This window comes from Colossoma macropomum, unplaced genomic scaffold (genome assembly GCF_904425465.1).
Source record: "Colossoma macropomum unplaced genomic scaffold, Colossoma_macropomum, whole genome shotgun sequence".
Classification (NCBI taxonomy): domain Eukaryota; kingdom Metazoa; phylum Chordata; class Actinopteri; order Characiformes; family Serrasalmidae; genus Colossoma; species Colossoma macropomum.
In genome coordinates, this window is record NW_023494800.1 from 15,858,891 (window position 1) to 15,882,657 (window position 23,767).

The following is a 23,767-nucleotide window of genomic DNA, read 5'->3' on the forward strand; positions in this document are numbered from 1 at the left end:
CATATTTTTAGTCAAATTAAAATCTCAGGGTATCTTCAAATATAAAAAATGAGAAATGCTAGCATGCAGTCATATAAAAAAGTTTGAACACCCCTAGTCAAATGACATGGTTTGTTGATTTTTATTGTGAAAACTGGAAACAGTTTCTATTTCTTGCTGAGTTTAATAAACTGGAAAAAAAGAAAAGAAATTATAAAATGTCCCATAACTTTTGCAACAGGCCACAATTTATGTTTTATATTTTTTTCCTTTTTCACAAAATGTTAAAAAAAAAAAATCAGCAAATAAACAATAACTGGCATTAAAAGAGAAGAAATGTGTTCTCCTCTTTTACATTCTCTCAAATTGTATGGTTTGATGGTTTTAGACAACGCTATCTTCTGTATGTGTGTAAATGTGTTCTTTGTAAACGACTTATTACATCTGAACTGTATTGTTTTTATTGTCTATAGTCCACTATGAGTAAAAACTTATTCCAGTCACATTTGAGTGCTCAATGTATTTTTAAATATAAATTAGAATTTTAGCAAAATAATCAAATAAACTGTGGTTTAATTTGAGACTATTCCTAAGGAATTGTAATGTGGATTGAATCGAATCATTGTTCGGTCAGATCTGCATCCTTGATTAAACGGTACAGTAGAGAATTTTATCCATGTCGTGCTGTCCTACCGTGCTGCATGCCGCTCTGCAGGAGGGACTGGCCGATGCTCATCAAACTGTCCACGGCGGCTTTGGTCGGGCTCATGGTGGAGAGGCCGAAGGAGGTGGAGACGGAGGGGCTCTGGTCCACCATGCCGGACAGTGCCAGTGCTTGCTGGGCGGCGGACACGTAGCTGCTCTCCTCCATGGAATGCTTCTTGACGCTCCTGCCGTGCCTCCCCTTGCGCTCCTCGTCCTCTTCTGTGCCGCCGCCACCATCGTTCATGCTGACCTCCGCATCATTCTCGTCTGAAGACTGGATGGTCTCCAAGATCTTCAGGCATTGCTCTTCCAGGTACTCTATCTCTAATATCTCTGCAGCATACAGCAGGTCATCCAGGTCTTCTACTTTGGCCTGGAGCGTGGCAGTGTAGGCATACTCGAGGATCTGCTGGAAGGTCTTTGGTGAGAGAAAGTCAAGGGTGTAATGCTGGCTGTTGCGGTGGAAGAGGATCTCGAACATCTTGCTGGTGCAGGCCAGCACTGTCCGGTGAGCGTGGAACTCCTGGCTGTCCACCATGATGACCACATCGCAAAGCGTGCCGGCTAAGCGCATCTGATTGGCCTTGTGCAGCAGAGAAGTGGGGTGGTTGGGGTTCTGGAGCTGTATCATACCCATTTTAGTCAGATCCATAACGTCTCCGAAAACCCACCAGGCCAACTCATGAGTCTCTCTTTCCACTCAGCAGTCTGTTCAGTTATCTTTGTAAACAAGATAAGGTCAGTCTAGAGAGGGAGAGAGAGAGAGATGGAACAAGAGAAGCCTTGGTTAAATATAAAATGCAAGAATGAGTATAAGATGCTCTTCATTGATCTAAATTACAGTGAACCAGACAGTTTTGTAATCTGGGCTATAACAAAATCTCTTTACTTAAGAGACGTTGCAGAAAACACGACTGAATTCAGATGAAACCCAGTAACAGGGCCCAGAACATTCAGCCAACATGAGACCACGGTGGTATTTTGCACTGTATGAAAACAACAGCCAAATCTCAAACCATCTGAGCAAAACAAGCGACTGTAAATTGCCATCCAAAATAACATGTTTGCAAACACAGTCTTGCAAAGGCGTAGAGCCCAAAATTCCCAGCTAGGTCTATCAAAATGTTAAAATGACAAGTGGCCTCAATGAGAGGCATGAAAATTTAGCATCAGTGCTGGGAAAACCCTGCCTGTAATCATGTCTTTGTTTCGGTGTGTTCAAGCTTGCCTCACAAAGCCCATCAACAGCCTCCTGAAATGAAATGGCATCTTATTCAGTATTCTCATCACAGAGTGGGATAGCGAGCGGAGCATGGAGGGTGAGGCAAGCTGTTGCCAGGAACAGTTGGAACAGAGGATGTCACAAAAGCTCAAAGCCTGTGCAGCAACAACATGCCCACCTAAAGCTGCTTTTAAAATTCCATACAATTTCAAGATCACACAGTGCTAAGAGCACATAATAAAGATGCTTTATCAAATAATATGATGTTTATCTGACAGGAGACTGCTCTGAAAAAAAAAAAACAGTGTATGTCTATGAATTAAGGTGGGAGTGACATTTAAGTGATTTTTTTAGAATCTGATGTGATGAGCCAAGCAGGCTCACCAGACTGAAATAAATATATGCTAATTATTTTAAGCAAAATGGTAAATTACATTAACAGTTTTATGCAGAGCATAGTGTATATCTGTACAGTAATGCATGCACCCACTAAATAAAGAATGCAACATGTTTACTTCAAAACAGCAATCAATCTAGTGGTGTATTAATCAAAGATTTCTCATTATAATAAGCAATGCAAGGGGCAACAACTGCTCCAGCAGAATCGCGTTTCAGGAGAATTAGCTCAGGAAAAAAAGCCACAGAAATGACAGTGAGAACCTGATCACTGTTTACATGTTAAGCCTATAAGGATATAGACTGCAGCCACCTATGCACATTTAATCATGCACCTTAGCTCAAACACTAAGCAGAGCTTATTTAACAAGCGTACATTCATCAGAATACGTAAATGCAGCGTCTCCAATCAAGGCACCTCTTAACGAAGCAGGAGAGTCTCAAGTTAACGCTGCTTCTCAGCGGGCCCTACCTGTGCCGTCTTTACACGCCGTGTCTGCGAAACCTGAGAGAGGCTCGTGCCCGTGAGCTCAAACGGCACCGCGCGTAAGGAGCTCGCCCGTGCGTAACGCGCTCCAAAGCCCTTCACACCGTTCAGAATCCAGCAGACTGGAGCACATGTGGAGCGAGCAGTGTGTCTAGGGCTGCTGGTGGGGCTGCATCGATAAGACGTGATCACCAGCAACAGGGCGGCGAGACTGAAAGCTCGTTTACCCGTGCAGCGCGCGCTGGAGGCTGCCGTGCCGTGCGCTCCGGAGGCTGCACAGCATATACCCAAAAAAGCAACCAGCGACAAACCAAACCTAAAAAAATACAAAAAGAATATAACCGACGCGGCAGTAAACACGTGCACGCACGCGCTGCCAGCGCTGACCGCTCTGTTGCGTTAGCAGAATTAGGTAACGCAGGAAAGGTGCATGCTGATCGATAGCTACATGACTGGAATTGACCGTTTTACTCGCCACACGTGAATCTGCTCAAGTGAAACAGCAGCTTGTGGTAGGAAAAGTGCTACTGCACACCTAAAAAAGATGGTTCTTCAAGGGTTCTTTAATAATAGGTTAGGTTGTAGAACGATTTGCATGCTTAAATAGTTCTTCGATCATGAAACGGTACTTCATGTTGATGAATGTGCTGTATGGTTCTATATAAAACCTTTGTAAATGGTTCTATATAGCACCAAAAAGGGTTCTTCTATTGTTACGATGTCAAGCTTGTAAGCCTTTTTGGTTCTATATAGAACCATTTTCAAAGGTTCTGTATAAAACCACAACCGACACATCCTCAGTCAATTTGAAGAACCATTTCACCATGCAAAGAAGCATGATACAGACCTCATGGTTCTAAACAGAGCCACTGCCTTGACTAAAGAACACCTGAAGAACCATATTTTTAAGTGTGTAGTTTATCACAACAGCGTTTCATTAGCAGTGCAGTTAAGAGTCCTGCAGCATGCAGACAGTAAGTTAGCCTGAGGATCAGTTAGCGAAGCGAGCACAGTTGCCTGTGTTTACATGTCTTTTATGTAGGATCACATCACCATGCGGCCCAATGCCTGAATGAATTATTATTATCACTGACCAGCCACAAAAGCGCCAGCAAATTGGCTTCAAACTTACAGGCAACAGAGACAGTGTGCTGGTGCAACAGTTTGGAGAGCGCGAGAGTGGAGCTCGTGGAAGCTGGAGGCTCGTCCCCCTTGCTCGAGCACCCGCTTACGTCAACACAACATCCCTGCATGTGGCCCGGTACAGGCAGCCCGGAGCCCGGAGCTCCAGCAGGTGCTCTCAGACACCCACACTCTCCCCTGCCCTCAGAACCGGGCAGAGCGCGGCACAGCGCGGCAGAGCGTAGCACGCGGCTCAGGCTCGCACTCTGCTGCACGCGGCTCCTTTCATCCACGCCGAGGAGCGCGAGCCCGGGCGGGCTTTAAAGAGAACGTTTACAAAAAAGTGCGTGTCTTCGCTACAGGACTTTGCGCGCGCGCGTGTGTGTATGTGTCTGTGTGTGTTGCGACCGCGCGCCCCACGGGCTCCCCGCGTGCACTCACCTGGCTCTCCGCGCGGGTTTTTTCCCCTCTCTCCGAGTGTGTGCTGACCGGCTCTAGATCATAGTGAGGCAGGTCGCGCGCCGCGCTCTCGCGCTCTAACTCCGCTCCGCCGCCGCCTCAGCAAATCAACGCTGCGGTGACGTCAGGGCGCGCGCTCGAGCCAACGAGCCGCGAGACGCTGCGAGAGCGCGACACCTAGAGGGGCTGCTGGGTAATAGAGTGAGGTTCTGCTGGGTGAATGAGGGAAGTAGTTAATAATAACAATCATAATGATACTACTACTATTAAAACTACTACTACTACTACTTATACATGATCATACCTAATATAATAATATATTGTGGTAAATGGCTGCTGTTACTATTAATATGATGATGATAAAACTGATACAGTAATAAAAAAATGTTGATATTATAATGATGATTGTTCTACCACGACTACTACTACTGCAACTACTAATAATAGTAATGATAACAATAATAACAGCAATAATGAAAAGAAAAAGAAAAATCATTATGATTCTGCCAACAATAACAGCAACAAAATACATTATTAATAATAATAATAATATTAATCATCATCATTATTATTATTAATATTAGTGTTAAATAATAAAATATAATAATAATAACAATTATTACTATAATTATTATTATTATTATAAGAATAATTCATTCTTTTCATCATGAACGATATTGGGGGTATTTTAGAAAGCATGATTTCTCAATTAGCCAGATAACTTAAGCCCAAGGTTGAGGATTCCATAATACGAATCACTTTTTTATTAGACAGGATTGACTTTGGGCTCAAGTTATGTGACTAAACTGAGAAATCCTGCATGGTGAAATAGTCCACTGGTCTCTGCTAGTATTTGAACTGTTAATCTATTAGACAAATTGTCCCTACACATTGAAGTAGCAGTTCTGTTGTTCATGCACATTTAAAGAAAACAGAATAAAACGAAAGCCTCATCTTCTGGCCTTGCTAAGAACACTGTAGATCTGTTTTGTATCTGATGTATTTTCAGGAGAAATTAAGCTCAGCCCGTTTCTCCTCAGCTCACCACGGTGCAGCTCATAAGCAGCTTCAGATGGAATGAATTTAATTTCTTTTTTTTTCCATGCTCACTACATGCTTCATAAAGCAGCACTGGCTTCACTATCTTTCCTACCTGTTGCATATCTCTGCCCTGCGATTCTTCACAGCTATTTGTACTCAGCGGCTGCTTCGCTGACAGGTTGAAAATGAAAACGAATGGTTCACAGCAGTGGTGAGTCTTTCTATAAAGCGGGCCTCGGTAAAGTTTCACGTTGGTAGGAGAGGAGATCACACAGTGCACCGTCACCTTTGAGCTGCATGCTCTGCTGGCTTAGGCAGGGATAAAGAAAAAGGCACTGCCATAATCTCCACTTAATCCCCATTTTACCAGGGAAGAGCAAGATGAGAGCGAAATTATAATACTGTACTATTATCATCGGACTTAGAAGGCAGGGGCCGCAGGAGGAAGCAGTGGAATTTCAGCCAAGCAGATGTATCACTGCACCAGCTACAGGTCTACAGTATAGAGCAATTCAAGCAATATACCCTCTTAAAAATGAAGGTGTCAAAAAGGGTTGGAACAACGCCATTAAGAACCAATTTTATTTAATTAAATAACCTTTCTTTGGATGATTTATTTCTGCAAATGTGACATGTGAGTGTGAAGAACCTTTTCAGAGTTTAAAGAACCTTTACATAATGTAAATGTTCTATAGTATTTAAAGGCTTTTATGAGAATTCAGCCAAGACTTTTTTTTAAGAGTGTATGTATATGTGTTATTAAATCGCCCTCATCTTGAACAAGACATGTTCCTGTTACAGAGCATGCTCACAGTTATGGAATCCATAAACACAGTGTGACAGCTGAGTGCCCAACAGCTGTGGTTTTCATCTATTATAGTATTTAGACAGACACAATGAACAGGAGTTAATAGAATTTCCTAGAGTTTCAGGAATCACTTTGACCGCCAAATGAAAAAAACCCTGGTGGAATTATGTTTGAAGAAGAACACTGAGGCTTGTATGGCTTATTATAGATCACAGAAGCACACAGTGACCCTTTGTTAGCGTTTGATCACACCAATTTAGTGAAGTAACTGAGAGATGTGATATACTATTCATTGCCAACACTAACATCACGTTATTGGAGAATGTAATGCTTATTCAACTGTGCAAACCGAAGGCCTATTTAAACTGATGAAACTTTAAATGATGTTATGAATTATGTATACATACTGTATATATAATGCAAGGAGTTCTATATCATCACTCTCAGAACAAAACCTGCGTACTTTACACAACTTTACAGGACAAAGAAACACGTTCCTAATGGATGTTCAGGTGAAAAGATTATATTCCAAGTAATTACGGACCATTTCTATTAGTCCACTCATCAAGAACTTCTGCACAATGTAAAGGGCAGCTGGAGTTTTCTAACAACCGTGCAAGATCTGGTAGACCACCAAAACATAAAGCTTGCTTTAAATTTGAAAAAAAACAATACCCAGGTGTTTCTGTTCATCCTTCCACTCAACACTATGGGTCTGAAAGGATGTGTAACTGTCAAGGAGCCATTACTAAGAAAAGAACATAAAAAAGCTAAGTATATTTGCAATAGAACTTCAAAATTTGTACTAGACCACTGAAACAGGACAGAGCCCAGACCTTATAGAATGCTTTCAGGGATACTTGGATTATAAGAGGTAGAAAGAAAATGCAACCAGTTTCTCAGACTGAACTGTGGAGGTGATTTCTTTGAAAAACCAAAAGCAAGTCTCACAAAAAGAATGGAAGCTGTAAACACATTAAATACTGAACATTTTGATATTGAATTCAGTTTAAGCCTTCCTTGTAACTTTCTGTTTTCTGTAAAATGAGTGAAAAATGAATAACTTTTCCTTAATGAACATTTTGACTGGAAAAAAAAATTAAATGCCATTTGCACAGGATAAATATGACTTATCAGTTTGATTTATATGCTCACAGTCATATTCATTATTTTTTACACTAACTAAAAACATTTAAAGTACATAAACGCTTCAGGATGAATGGATCAATAAAATAACTTGCAATAAAATCTCATCACATTAACTTACATTAACGTTCAGAACACTTTTTCCCTTCTCCATTAAAGTTACCATTTCAGAGATATGAGGTTTTGTTATACACAGAGACTCTATAATACATTACAAAACAACATAATACTGTGTGAGTGGCATATCAGGGACAGTCTGAGTTCATTAGTGATGAATATGCTCCAGACAAGAACATGCTGCCAGGCAGGCCATGCCTTCACTGCTCCTTAAGCTTTCACACATTAGAGAAGGGAGCATACGTGCAGTCAGCAGCTGATCTTTGAGAACTGTGCTCCGATCCTTGGCTGAATAGGCTCTTTTTCCACTCATATAATCCTGCTGGTGTCCCAGGACTTGGGGCCTGGCCCCATGACCCCTGACCCCTACCTCTGACCTTGGTTGGATTTGCTCCTGTACAAACCCTCCCCCAGACCCCCTTCCTTGTGGTCAGCTCGAGACGGCTTTTCCGAGCCTTCATCGCCTTAAGCAGCTATGCTTATCTACTACAAAAGCTATTATATCAGGCAGCTTTAGCCTCGTCACTGGTGTCAAGTTAAGACAGGCCCGCTCGATCTATCCTGAAGACGTTATTAGACGCTCAAACGCCACGGCAGGAGTACATTCAGAATGTCAAACTCACCTCAAAGCTTATAATTACATACTTTTCAACTACATATGTGCAGTTTTTGCTGTAATAACTAAGGCATTTCATTAACCTATTAATGTCAATATATCAAATTATACATTTCAGTTGATCTGTGGGTTTTCTGATTTGATTATATCAAACTATGCGGCTAAACTGTGGGCTTTTTTCATTTAAATTTAGTCTTTTGGTAACATGGAACTACTGATCTTCAACAAATGATAGAAAATCCAACATCGACTGTGGATAAAAGTATATAAGGTCTATGTAATCAATTAGTTCTAATCGGTACTGATGTTAACCCAAGATATAACTACACAGTTTCACTTTAGACCAATCAGGACACGTTCTGTGGCATTTTTCCTTATCATGATAAATGTAGTTTCTGAGCATGAATGGTTTGAAAATTACAGTAGTAGGCTTCATTATCAGGGTATAGAATGCAAACTTACATTTGGCTGTAAGATGGTTTTTAATGAAACTACAAGATTCTTAGTTTTAGAGAATTAGCCCACCCTGCATGTGATGATTATAGCTTTAATCTATTATTTTAAGCTAAAATGTACCCCACATCCTGCACTTTTTTCTTTTGTATCAAATCAGATATAATTTTGAAACTAGAGTTTTAAGTTTCTCTGAGCAACAGCTTACATTTGTGTACATGTGTGTACATCCTCTACAGAGAACACGCTTATACACATTTTAATGCATTATTACTGTTTCTTTGCTGAATTTAACATATTGGGGAAAAATGAAACAATACATGTGCAGAATTTGCATATTTAAGTTTGTCCCCTGTAGAGGATGTGCGATTATTTTCACTTAGAAAATGAATAAAACATGTCATTTGATTGGGGGTGTTCAAAGTTTTGCATACGACTGTAGAAATGCTGCATCCTCAATACACACACATCTTATTTACAAAAACAGTTCTTTAAAGAGCTGTCCATTGTAAGGTTCTTTAGGGAACCAAAAGCTGGCATCCCTCCAAAGAACCCTTGTTGGACTACAGATGTGAATGTTCTTAGAGCAACGGCTAATTGCCCCCGTTTAGAAATGGAAAATAAACTGTAAAGACACAGTGATGCTAAGCAGACAAAGGTAATTTAAACCAAGTAAAGAAAATGAACAACTGGCTTTGGTTGACAGTCTCTCTTTTTCTCTTTCAGTACATCGTTCTTCAAGAAGAATGGGAGCATTTCCACCAAAGAAGTCTTAAGTTAGAGCTTGGAGAGTGAGTGAGAGCGAGAGAGGGAGGGGGGAGAAATTATCGTCATGAATAAGTTGATCCACTTATCCTGCATCCACATCCCTCCATTACTGACCTCCTCTATCTAATCTCCATTTGCAAACTTAGTTTTTTAAGCTTTGTAGCTTCCAATACACTTACAATCTTTGCCTTAAAGAGGAATTCTATTGATTTTTCAAATTTTTTCCACAATACAATCATTAAAATGTAAAAAAATTAATCATTCAGAGTGGTTTAGAGTGAAATTCTCCATTCTAGAGAACCTTAACCAGACATAACATCAGGAGATGTTTAATGCCTCTAAAAGCTAGTTCACAGAAAGTTTTTAAGTTAAATGAATGTGAATACGCTGCCTGATGCGTGAGGCATTGCTTTAAAATAGTTTTGAGATCAATGTTTGGCCTAGGTTAACCTAGGTTTGGGTGTAGGTTAACCGGCCATTTTTCATAGTAAATAAAATGCCTATATTTGCATCCCAGACATTGCAACCCTTGGTTCCTATCACCCCCACTGTAAGGAAGAAGTTGGTACACACAATAAACCACTGCCACAATGGACCTTTTCACATCAAACCACTCTGACAGACTTTGTTTACATCTCTTCAGTCGAATTATGCAGAACTTTTGAGAAGTTACCCTTTAATGACTAATTTTTTAGATGAATTTACAATAACATTTAGTATCCCAAATCAACCGTAAACTTAGCCCACCCAACATGTGACGTGTGAATGAAACCAGACGCTCCTCTCTCAGGCTCTGGGGCCGCCTTCCAGAAGAATGGCTGCCCTCCTCATTGTTAATGGGTTGGAATGGCAATGTTGACTGAGCAGTTTTATTTACTGAGTGGGTGTTTGCCTCCCCTCTCTTGTGGCCTATACCTGTTTGGTCAGATGCCAAGGTGATCCCCTAATCAATACTGATCTGATATGAGTGAAAGAGCTAGAGAGGTAGGGTGAGAGAGAGAAAGAAGGACTCATTAACCCTGCTGCTTCCAGGTAACAGCATACTTTTTCTCCAAGGCAGCTGACCCTACAATTACTGAACGCACCTTGTGTTGTACGGCAGGCAAATACTGGTTAGCAATTAAGTCATTAACCTGTGTAAAAAATACATAATTATCTACCAACTCTAATTATACCTGTTTCCTAATCTTGTATATATACACTATCACGATCTAATATGTCATAATATGTTTAGGTTTATGTAAACAGCTTGATAAACACAGAAGTTTGCAAATGCCTGTTGGGGAACATTAGGAGGAATTCCACAGCTGGTGGTGGAGGTAGCTGAGGGGCGGAGCTGTGTCTGTGATTGATGGGTGAGTATTTGAGTTAGTTGTGTCCCTTCTAATGGACTACAGATGCGAATGTTCTTAGAGCAACGGCTAATTGCCCCCGTTTAGAAATGGAAAATAAACTGTAAAGACACAGTGATGCTAAGCAGACAAAGGTAATTTAAACCAAGTAAAGAAAATGAACAACTGGCTTTGGTTGACAGTCTCTCTTTTTCTCTTTCAGTACATCGTTCTTCAAGAAGAATGGGAGCATTTCCACCAAAGAAGTCTTAAGTTAGAGCTTGGAGAGTGAGTGAGAGTGAGAGAGGAAAGGGGGGGAGAAATTATCGTCATGAATAAGTTGATCCACTTATCCTGCATCCACGTCCCTCCATTACTGACCTCCCCTATCTAATCTCCAATCTCCTGTCCTTCCTCATCTCAGCCTCATCTGATCCTAATGACATTTAATACCACATGATCACAATCCACAGTACAGCACAAATCACCTCACTGTTTTCCCATGATCTTCTTATTAATCAGACATCCAGAAAGAGACTTTTATGATGTACTCAATTTGTTGTTCTTCAAAGCCTTTACTAAAGATGCACTTTAAGAGAACATTTTAACTTGGTGAAAATATAATATTCATAATAAATACAACTTTAAATGTTATGAATTCTGAATGATACTTGTTACAGGAACTTACATTGAAAGTTCCTATAAAGGCAGAGACAACCCTTCAGTCAAAATGGCCATTAAGAACAACTTATTGATTTTTCAGTTGATATTTCTGAAATGATCACATATAAGACAATCCACTTGTATAAGGAAAAAGAGGAAAAGTCAAAGGAAAATGAGTGAAAAAACAGAAAATTCCAAAACTGGAGTTAATAAAACATGTAGAAAAAAGGAAAAAAAAGGGACTTCTATCAACCATGCAAGACTGGGCAGACCACCAAAGCTGTCATCATCAGATGAACAGTACACACTTAACAAAGATGGTTCTTCAAGGGATGTGTAGTAAAGACAATGGTTCTATATAGAACCATGAATACTCAAAGAATGTTTTGCATGCTTAAAGGGTTCTTTGCATAATGAAAGCCTTCTTCAGATTGATGGAGAATGTGTTGTTTATGGTTCTATATAGAACCTTTTTAAAAAGGGCACTATATAACACTATATAAGCAGAACATTTGCATTTGCTGAGTCCAGACCTCAGTCTCATTAAGTGTTTTTTGAATTACTTGAGAAGCAGAACAACTGAAGACTGAACTTTGGAGGTGTGGAAATATTTTCACAAGTTCAAGTATAGACTCACTAAATACTGAAAAAATTGACATTGTATTTATTTGTTGAAGCTTCTGTGTAATTCTCTGAATATGTTTTCTGCGTTTCTTTGTGGCACTGAAAAATACATACTTAGAATACTTCAAACGTCTGCTGTTATATGAAGCTGTTCAAAGTAATCTGCTTTCTCTGCAGAAAGTGTCATTTAATATTATAAACTTTTTGTAAAGGTGATTAATGTCACCCTTTTCCACTGAAAAAGCATTTTAGTGAAGTGGCGAAAAAGAACAGAGGAAGCAGAGGTTCATCTCTACAGTGTCCTTATTCTGCTTGTTCATTAATTGGAGTCCAGGCTGTCGAGTAATACACGGTTCATATCAGGCGCTGCTCCATAGGTGCACCTCCAGCTAACGAGGGTGCTGGGAGGTGTGCTGCTTTGTAAAGAAGTGGGAAGGGCCCTGAACTACAGAGAGCTCTAATGAATACTAGTGCTTTTAAAAGGCGCTTCCCTGCAGTTTCCATTGGGTGGAAATTTTATAAACTTTCTTTTAGGCCTGAGTCAGCTTGGAGAGAGTATTGTCTCCCTGTTGAACAGCACCAGGACACTCAATACAGTTTAAACAATGGCCATGATGATTAACGACTGGGCCGTCAAACAAACAGTGCTGAGTTAGGCTTTCACTCGCAGAAACCCCGGGTTCCAAAAAACAACACTCCGTCCTCTTCAGCTTCACACCAGACAGGTTAAATATACTGGCGACAATCAGTGTGCTAGCACTCTTCAAATATTTTGCAAGTGGCTATGAGTGTATTTTGTGTGGTACAAAAATCACTGAGAGATATGAACAACAGGAACCTATTCGCAATAATAAAAAGTTCCAGTGAGAAATTACTGAAGCAGTGCCATGACCACCATGGGACAAACTATGAGGTTACTAACAAAGAATACTGCAAACACATGGTTTTTATTTATGAAAATATGTGTTTGCATGTTTGCAGGCTTGTAGCATTGATATTTGTTTAGAAATTTTGCAGGCTGCTGGTTACAGCAATTCCTGATTTGATTAGGCCTTGAAAAGGCCAATATCCTACATTTTTGTTTATTATTATTTTCCCTGAGATCCACTTATGACATTTCTGTGGGTCTATGTACCAAAAACAGTCATAATTCATTTTTACATTCTATTTTCCAACCGCTTTTTATCCCTTTTATCCCAATTAAACAAGCTGTTTTTATTTTGTGTGTCTTTAAGGCTGATATATCTAAATTATCTCTGTTCTGATTGGCTGCAATGTATTGCACCTCATTCAAAAGCTGTCCAGCCTGAAACACTCCTTATAACTTCAACATAAATGGGCATGGCTAAACTGCTGGTGAACGTATGTAAATGTGAAAGGGCCATTTTTGCAGCTTAGTTGACTGGAGAGTGAATGGGACGTTTGGAAACTTTAACAATGTTTACATACGACTTCAAACACTTTTATTTCAAAAAAGATGAGGAAACTTAGCTTTTCCATAATATGGGCCCTTTAAATATACAGTAAACTATTTAGCAGTAATGTGTGTCAGTGGTCTTAATTAGTTTTGCTAGTAAAACCGTAATTCTCTGTATATGCATTTATTTGAAAACCACCTTGATTTTCACATAAATGCTCTTTTAGGGCTTCTTTGGGGTGATGCCATAGAAAAGCCACCTCTGAATCTTTCAATAAATGGAATCATTTTGAGAAATAAGATGCATGACTATGAAGAACCTTTTCAAAGTTTAGAGAACCTCCACATAATATAAAGGTTCTATACCAATTAAAGGTAAGAACTGTAAGTCCAATTTGGGGATCATTTAGGAAACTATATTTTTAAGAGAGCAACAGAGGATAGTGTAAACATGTAGTTCATGTTTATGAAAGCAAAGATGTTCATGTTCCCAGTTTAATAGCACTGGCACGGTCTGGAAACCTCTTTCATTGCAGTTTGTTTACAGCAATCTCTGAGGAGGGCTTTAAATATACAGTAAAGCAATTAGCAGTGATATGCATTGGTGGCCTTAATTAGCTTCAGTGAGTATAACTGTGATTTTATATGTGCATTTATGTGAAAATCACATAACGTACACATTCATTTTCACTTTACCATATGGGGTATTTAGAAGAGGGTCTTGTCCATATGGATGAATGAAAAGTGGCTGAGGGGGACCAGGGCTGTAGAACAGTAGGGGTGTAGTAGGGGATCCTGGGCTTCTGCTGAGATCCAAAGAGCCCCGCTGGCCAGGGCTGGCGCACCTCTGCTGACCACCGTATTACAGAACACTACACAGCTGCCTTTCATTCACCGAAAGAAAAGAAGATTTTTTTTTTCCTCTTTCTCTTCTTCTTCTCTCAGAGTGTAAGACCCCAGCTGTCCCCAAAGGAGCAGAATTCCAATGTTCCCCCCAAAAACATTCTCTCTCTCTCTCTCTCTCTCTCTCTCTCTCTTACTCTCTCTCTCTCTTTCTGCCCCCATTGTCCATCCTGGAGGTAGTCAAGCCCACTTCTCCATAGTGCTTAACCACTGGAGCGGGCGCAAACAACAAAGTAATCATATTACAGTGTCCCTGGGAAAAAAGGGACAGCTATCCGCAGGGAATCTCCTGTGGCTAATCCCTGCGAGAGAGCCGCTTTTCTTCTCCAGGCCTGAGCCCACCTTTCACAGCAGCTCCTCAGCTCCAGAGGCCTTTAACCGCTCAAGGATATCGGCTCTGAGGCTTCTCCTCCTGCGGCCCCGGTAAATGCCACTGACCGCTGACAGTGAGGGGGCCAATGCTTTATTGGTGACACATTCGTCAGTTTCACACACACACACACACACACACAAAATAGATACAACATACCTCCAAACTCCTGCTCTGCCAAACAAAGACCCCCTCCCCTGACTTCCCTTCTCTATAATCAATTGCACATATGCCTGTTTTGTGCTGCATATGTACAATATATATATATATATATATATATATATATATAAATATAAATGCATATATAGTCATGTGAAGAAGTAAATCCCAAAAAAGTCTAGACACATTTGGAGATACAGAACTCAAGTCTTCATTTAAACAGTGTGACAGATAGCTGTTAGGTGATATTATTACACAAGTGACATTTAGAATTAACATTTTTGTCATCTTTTGTATAACTGAAATAAGCACACCCCTATATATATCACTACTTCAAACGTGTCAAATTGAAATCATGTGCACCTGATTAGGTGCTAATGAGTACAACACCATTAGAGAATATCCTGGATTAACCCGTCTTATTTAAACCTCAGATCTTTGTTATTGGAGCATGTATATCATCATGCCTAAACCAAACCAGACCAAATGAGCTATCTGAGGCCATCTGTGGTAAAGTTGTAGATACCTGTAGAGTCTGGGAAGGGGTTTAACAATATATCCAAAATTTTGGAAATCAATCATTCCACTGTCCAGAAGATCATCTACAAGTGGAGAAGATTTAAAACAACTGCCAACCCAGCAAATGTAACCCAAGAGCAAACCGTAAAATGCTAAAAGAAGTCTCTAAGAACCCCAAAATTTCATCACACAATCTGCAGGATCTGCATTTGATCAGAAGAACATCATACTGTAAAGCATGGCGGTGGAAGTGTTATGGTTTGGGGCTGCTTTCCTGCCTCAGGGCCTGGCCTACTGGCAATCATAAGTTCGACTATAAATTATCTTTCATACCAGGGAGCACTTGAGGATAATGTGAGACTATCTGTAAAAAAGTTGAAGCTGAAGAAGTGGACCTTCCAACAGGATAAAGATCCCAAATATACACGTAAATCCACCAAGGAATGGCTCAAAGGAAGAAGTGAAGGTTTGTGCAATGGCCTAGTCAAAGCCCAGATCCGAACCCCACTGAAACGCTGTGGGGTGATTTGAAACAGGCTGTACATGCAAGAAACCCTTCAAACATAGAATAGTTAAAAGAATTCTGCATGGAGGAGTGGACGTAATTGCTCCCAGTAGATGTCAGAAACTGGTAGACAGTTATGGGAAACACCTACATAGAGCTGTTGATGCCAAATTGGGCAGTACCAGTTACTGAAAGGCATTTGGGATGCAAACCTGCAGAAACTGCTCAGATGATAACAATTTGAAACACAAACGCTTTTGAAAAAAAGGAAATTACAGTCACAGAGTGGTATATTTAAAATAAATGTCACTTAATTTGACATTTCGTTAACTAACACAAACTTTTTGGGGACACTGTACATATACATATTTACATATACATATATGTACACATGTACAAGTAATATGCACAGCTACATTATTAATAAGATGTGCACTGAATGGTATGTACAGCTAACATCATACTATTCAGCAGCAAAACCAGTCAGGCTGGTCACAAATGGCATTCCAACTCATCTTAAGGGTGTTTGATAGTGTTTTATCACTCCAAAGAAAATGCTAAAGCACCAAAGTCCAATGCCAGGGCACTTTAACCTCCTCATGATAATGCTTGGCACTGCACACAGTGATCTTAGGTTTCTATCAGCAATGCTTTTGTATAGAGATTACATTCAATTTTAAAGCATTGAACACCTTAAAGGCCAAAAAAAGGACACGCCACACCAACATTCGTCAATATTCTCAATATTCTAATGTCAACGGTTGTCTTTAGAACAACAAGAAAAAGAACTGACAAGCCTAATGAACCAGAGTAAATGGAGAGAACATTTTAGATTCACCTGACAATCAAACACAGCACGTCAGTCAGATGTTTCTCTTTGTTTGGTTGATGTGCTCTGCTTATAGGACCTGAATCCACTCATTAGAAGGTGCATCTGAACACTATTGGACATACAGTGTATTTGTGTACATACACATCCACACACGCACTGCTTTATCATCTAGTGGAGGCGGTAAGGCGGAGGTGTACCTGCTTAGGTATTCTGCCTGTGCTGTTCTCATTTGTTCTGTTTTATTTCAGTACCCCCATTACCTCACCTTCATTCTCTATTCTGCCATAGCTCATTTTCTTTGCTCCTATGACTGCAGACGCGATTGCAGTTTTTATCAATAATTAATATGGCGTGATAAATCGCCTCTAATTAAACACATTAGTCGGACGGATGTGTAGATTTACCACCCTGGATCCTCATCCTCAGCCACATTAACACCAGCCCGGGGTGCATTAATGATGCAGAGAGATGCACTACAAACACCAGCCACCGTACAGTAAGTGCAACAGCAGGGTCCTTCCACAATACGAATCAGTGATTACTGTGCTTGAGCGTAAATATCACAGCAATGATCATGAACGTGTGACATTTAGCATCTTCAAAACAGGCAATTCTGAAGAGATTCATTTCTCTTGAAAGTGAAGTGCAGGTCATCTGAAAGAGAACTGTAATCACATCTCCAAAACTCTTTGCTCGCACTGTCCACACAGGAGGGGCTTAAGCTCATTCTATGGAGTTAATTTTGTGCCAAAAGTTTCAAATAAAATTCACAAGCAAAATAGTTATTTTAACTATAACTATCAAAATGTTAGACATTCACTGCAAATACAAATAATTAGAGTTAAACTTATTTTGATTTTCATTGGTTTCAATCAGGTATAAATTTATTACTCATTTTGGCAGTTTTTTTTTCATTTTTTTCTCTTTGCTGTTACATTTTTTGCTCCTGGAATTGCTCTTCTGCTTCTGACTTTTGGCACTTTTTAACAGAGGGCAGGTCTTAAAAGAGGGCGTTCACCTTCACTTTCTATTGGTTGCATGATTTGGAGTGACAGGTCATCTGAACACAAAGCCATTCAGCCTGAACCGCCCCCAACTATGGAGGAACACACCATACTAAATGCATATCTTATGTGAGGTGCAATGTTTGTCATTTTCTTTTAAATTATTAATGTAATGCATGTTTATGGGTCCTGTGTCGACCTGTCTAAAAAGATTTAACTGCTGTTTTGGGCATTGACTAACATAAACTTAGTTGTTTATGAATAAACGAAGCTGTACCGCGTAACTCGTAGCTGACAGCTAATCAGTGGTATTTTCTACTCTTTACAGTGCTGCATTATTTCTTTCGATCCCACAGCACCACAGATTCAATGATTTCCTGACCCAACATACTTGATTCATGAATGCTTTGATAATCAGCTGATGAGCTGCATCAGGTGTTTTAAGGTAAGGAATAGTTAAAACAGTGTGGAGCTGCAGGTTTCCAAAAGCAGGGCTAATAAATACTGATTTAAACAGCTGCAAAGCTCTTCTAGTTAGCACTTTAGCAGACACTGCTAGGCTAGTTAGCATTAGCATCTGCAAACTCGAACGATGATACAGCTTTGTTCCAACAGCTAAGTTTACCTAAATGCTTCAGTTTCCAAAATATATTGTTCACAAAGCTTGACACAGGACTTTTTGTGTGTGTTATATCAGTAAATATGATAAGAATGTATGCAAAAGTTCTTAAAGATTTACATAATGTGAATTCTCCTTTGAAAGGTTCCTTAGGGAGCCGAAGGTGGTTCTTCTATGGCAGAGGTTCCCTGGAGTACTCCCTGCCCCGCACATTTTAGTGCTATCCTCACTCCCAACATACATATGAAGCCATGAAATGCTTGTTAATGGAATGATGAGTTGGATCAAGTGTGTTGGGAGCAGCGGCTACTCCAGGACCAGGGTTTGGAACCACTGTCCTATGGCATTGTTCCAAAGAATGCTTTTTTGAAGAAGTTCTTTAGGGAGCCAAAAGTGGCTCTTCTATGGCATCACACAAAGAAACCACCGTGGCACATTTTTTGAAGACTGTATGTAGAGGTTCTTAAAGGTTACCTAAATTTTCCTTTAAAGAACCATCCAGTGAAAGTTTACATAAGGTCCCAAAAGTGGTGCTTCTATGGCACTTTTTAAAGAACACTTTGTGGAAACTTTTTTATAGAGCATATGTGGAGGTTCTTAAAGGTTTACCTAAATTATCCTTAAAAGAGGTTCTTCTATGGCATTGCTCCATAGAACCCTGTTTTGAAGAGTTTTTATGGAGGTTCTTTAGGGAACCAAAAGCTCTTTTATGGCAACGCTTTGTGGCACCTTTTTTGAAGACTGTATGTAGAGGTTCTCAAAGGTTACAGTGTTTTTTGAAGAAAAACCCTTCGCGGCACCTTTTTTGAAGTGTGTAGAGGTTCTTATAGATTTACTTAAATTAGCCTTTAAGTAACCATTCACTAAAATGTTCCCTAAGGACCCAAAAGTAGTGCTTCTATGGCACTGCTTAAAGAACCTTTGTAGAAACTTTATTTGTAGAACATATGTGGAGGTTCTTAAAGCTTTACCTAAACTGACATTCTTCTATGGCATCACTCCAAAGAACCCTTTTGACACATTTATTTTTAAGACTGCAGCATTGGAAAAGATCAGACTGGTGATATAGAGAAACGCCTCTTTTTTCACTTGAAATAAGTAAAAAAAGATTAACAGAACAAAGTATAGAAAGATCTAGGCCTTTTCGTTTAGTTGAGCTGAGAGGGAGATGAAAGCGGCTAACAAAACTGGCAGCTGAGCTGACGTGCCGAAAGCAGAGGCTAATTTAAAAGAGAAACTCCTCTGAAAGTTTTTTCTTCTCTAAAACAGTCCAAAAAGTAGATATAAATGTATAATCGAAATCAAGCTAGACAGTATAAAAAATCTAAATGCTGGGCCTATTGCATCTTATGTGACCTCAGAGTGGGGCTAAAAAACTTTAAGCAAAAGAGTGAGGACAGAAAGTTGAAGAACTGGTCAGCTCGAGGCCTAAGAGACTCCTAATAACATTCTACGTGTCAGTAGACAGATGCACAATAACATCTTGAGAAGTTACACAACTATTGGCTTCAGTCATTACAAGCTATTTCTCTGGAATCATGGCAATTACAACTCAGTAAACTTTTCCATTCCTCATCTAAAAGGGTCTGTTAGCTTCTTCATCAGCATCTCCTCACATGTTGACAGAAGAAATATCAGTGGAAGCCCACCACCACTCCCACCACTCAGTTCAGTATGAGGCAGAATCGTCTACTGTAGAGACTCTGAGCAGCCTGGAATCATAACTACAGTCACAAATAACGCAGTGAGTGATGTAACAGCAGCGTGATTTAGGGTTGGGAAGAGGATATGAAGCACAGTGTTCTTGACTGGAATGCATGCTGGCTTTCACTGCAGAGGCAGGGAACTAGGCAGAGAGTCAGGACCAAAACAGAGCAACCACTGGAGCTACTTCCAAATAAGAGGTCAAACTGAAGGGCTGGAATTTAGAGTGTTGTTTTTTTTAATACAGTTTTCTCCATTTGTAAATGCACTGGTGGTAAACAGCCCTTCATTTCACTGTATTATGTAAAAAACATACTAGCTTGTGCCTTAAAGGGGTCATATCCTACATTATTCCTGTGTTTTATTTCTTTCCCCGTGAGGTCCACTAAAGACATTTATATGATTTATGTACCAAAAACAGTTCTAATTCATTTTACATGATCATTTTCCAATGTTTTTTTCTCTTAGAATTAAACAGGCTGTTTTTGTTACTGTGTACTTTGACACTGGTAAATGTCAATTCCTGCTCTATATTGTACCTCGTTTAAAAAGCAACCTGGGCTGAAACGCTGCTCATAACCTCAGCATGATTGGGCGAACTTAAACTGCTGTAGGCTCATGTATGTAAATTCATTTGTTGTGACATCACAAAAACAATGAATTTTAAAAAGGCTGTTTTACATGTATGGACCTGGGAGTACACAGTACTCTTTCAAACATTAACAATGTTAACATGCGACATCAAAAACAATAGCCTCTTTTCCACTGACAAGCCAAATGGTTCTCAGGGCTGCACTGTGCCGTTCCACGCTACTGCGGACTCGTGACACCGGTTACAGTTTCTTTTTTCATATGTTGTGCCGCTAAATCAGAACCAGGGAAAACTTAAGAAACTACTGACAAGACTGGTTAACTGCTAACAGGCTAATAGCTACACACAGCACCCACCACAACACACATTTGATTCTGTCTGTCACTCCAAAACCAGTCTCTTGGCATGCTCTCAGATTTCTTTTGTCCTCTAAATGGGTGTTATTTAAGCAACAGTTACTGAGCCTGTACTGTGGTGGGCTATACCTGTAGCCAGCTAACTACACTAGCACTAGTGTCACCCAGCAGGGTACAGCTCAAAGCACCATCGAACAACTTCAGCATCAGACATTCAAATTTGTGCTCTCAGATATGAGTCTTTATCCTCTATATGGGTGTTTTTTAAGCATTGGTTCTGGCTGGAACTGAGTCTGTACTGAGGTGGGAGGCACTGTATGCTCGCGTTAGCTTAGCCTAGCAGGCTACAGCTGAAAACACTACAGGTTCAATTTCGGCTTTCTGTCATTCCAAAACCAATCCGTCGACTTTGCTCTCGCTGTTAGTTTTCATTGCTATACTAGAGCACCAGTATTTGGGCTGAACTTGTACTGAGGTATTTGGATCTCTTTAGCCAAGTTAGCTAGGAGGCTCCAGCTCCAAACACAGAACTGGTTTAATTTCCTTCATTTGTCCTTCCAACATCTGCTGCTTGACTTCGCTCCCTCAGGGCTGAGTCATTATCTTCTAAACTTGTGCCAGTACAGCTTTTGTTAGTCAGATTCTAACCTGTTCTGTGGTAAGCAGAGATAGCAGCATGCTAGCTAAGCCAGTGCTAAGTCTATTCACAGTTTGAGGCACAGAGCAAGTATATTTGTACATAATTCAGTGAATTGTGTTTAATCTGCATAAGCACTTAAACACTTGAGATTCTGACCCTTCAGTCTGACCTCTTATCTGTAGTGGATTTAAAATACTGCACTGCTTTCATTTATCTGGCGTCCATGTGAGCGAACTGAATTTATTTATTTGTTTTTGGATTTGAAATATCGTAGCAGGATGAGCACAATACTGACATAAACATAGAACCAATCGCTATGGTGTTATGTCATCCAACCCAACAGTTCTGTGGCCCCGAGTACAGTTACCTGTGTCGAAAAAAATGTGCTAAGCCTAGTTTTAAGCGTCCCGTGTAAAACCATGTCTGTATGGAAATGCCACTGGAACAGTTACCCTCTGGGCTCAGAACTGTTCAGCTCTGGCCTGCAGTGGAAAAGAGGCTATTTTCCATATTTGGACCATACAGACTGGAGAGTGAACAGTATGTTTCAAAACACAAACTTTTTTTTTATTTTGAAAATGTGAAAAAAAAATTCTTTTCCAGTATGTGGGCCCATTAAAATGTTCCAGATTAGGAAGAATAAAGGCTATTTTACATGTACATGGACTAACTTGAGAGACAAATGGCATATGTTTTGGACAGTGCCTGAGCAGGAAGCTGACCCAGAGCTGGGACTACATAATTTGACCTCTTATATTTCCAAACAGGTCAGACAAAAGGGTCAGAATACAGTTTTGTTAAAAAAACATGGTACATGCACATGGTAAATAGCCATTTATTTCACTGTATTGTGTAAAGATGGACCAGCTTCATGCCTTAAAGGGCCCATAGCCTTATGTTTGTGCTGTATTTCTTTCTACCTGAGGTCCACTAATGGCAATCGTATGGTTTTAAATACCAAAACAATCATAATTTATTTTTACATAACCATTTTCCAACTTTTCTTTATCCCTTAGAATTAAACAAATAGTTTTTGTTACTTAGAGACTGATAGCTGTTCTGACAAGTTGCTCTGTACTGTGCCTCATGTGAAAGCAGTCCAGGCTGAAACACTCCTTATAACTTCAACATAAATGGGTGGGTTAAACTGCTGTTGGCTGGCTCAGTAGATATATGTAAATGCTTTGGTTTTTGTGACATTACAAAATCAATGCATTCTAAACAGTCTGGTTTCCATATAGGAAGTGTATGGACTGAAAAGTGATAAGTACATTTCCGAATGTTAACACTGTTTACATACTATATCAAATTCTACTCTCTCATTAACAAAGCAAGGAAATTCTGTTTTTCCATGATGTGGGCCCTTTCATGTGCTACAAAGTATAGAGTATAAAGAATATTGGCTGAAGTACTGATAAACTAACTAGAGAAACAGGTAACATGTGTTTTGGACAGAATCTCAGCAGGGGATTTACCCAGTGCTGGGGCTACATAATCTGTCTCTTATATTTCCAAATAGGAGGTCAGACTGAAGGACTGGAATTCAGAGTGTTTTTTTTAAAGTTTTCATAATATACATCTTGTATTTTTTTAAAAATGTGGTGAAGTGGTAAATACAGTTCTGTTCACTGTATTATCTTTATTTTTCCATCAGAGGTCCACTAATGACATTTGTATGCATCATTTTGCAACTTTTGTTCTGTCTAGCAGCACTAAATTCATGCCTCATTTGAAAAGCAGTCTGGTCTAAAACACTCCTTGAAAGTGTAATATGGAGGCTGAATCAGTGGATATATATATATATATATGCATTGCTTTTGTGACATCCCAAGTACTATGAATTTTAAACATTTATGGAATATATGGACTGGGGAGTGAATTGTATGTTTTAAAACATAAAGTGTTTACATTTATTATACACGTTTATTAAAAAAGCAGAAAATTCAGTTTTCTGTTACGAGGCCCTTTAATGTGTTCCAAAGTATAAAGGCTATTGCCCGATGTACATGGACGAACATAAGAGACAGGCAGCTCATGTTTTGGGCAGTATTTCAGCAGGAGACTTATCCAGAGCTGGGACTACAAATTTGTCCTCTTATATTTCCAAATAAGAGGTCAGACTGAAGGGTCAGAATCTTAAGTGTTCAAGTGCTTATGCAGATTAAACACACTTCACAGTATTATGTACAAATGTACTTGCTCTATGCCTC

At 39.7% G+C, this 23,767-nt stretch overlaps 1 protein-coding gene across 1 annotated transcript in view; it reads right to left on the minus strand.

Moving 5' to 3' along the window:
* The window catches only part of zbtb16a (zinc finger and BTB domain containing 16a), a 118,664-nt gene extending 114,206 nt beyond the window's left edge, over window positions 1-4,458 (minus strand). The window contains exons 1-2 of the mRNA XM_036588499.1: window positions 4,353-4,458; window positions 673-1,428 (exon numbers count right to left, since the gene is read on the minus strand). Coding sequence (XP_036444392.1) covers window positions 673-1,336 — 664 coding nt within the window. The 5' untranslated portion in view covers window positions 1,337-1,428; window positions 4,353-4,458. The remainder of the gene's footprint in view (window positions 1-672; window positions 1,429-4,352) is intronic.
* Window positions 4,459-23,767: the final 19,309 nt, after the last annotated feature.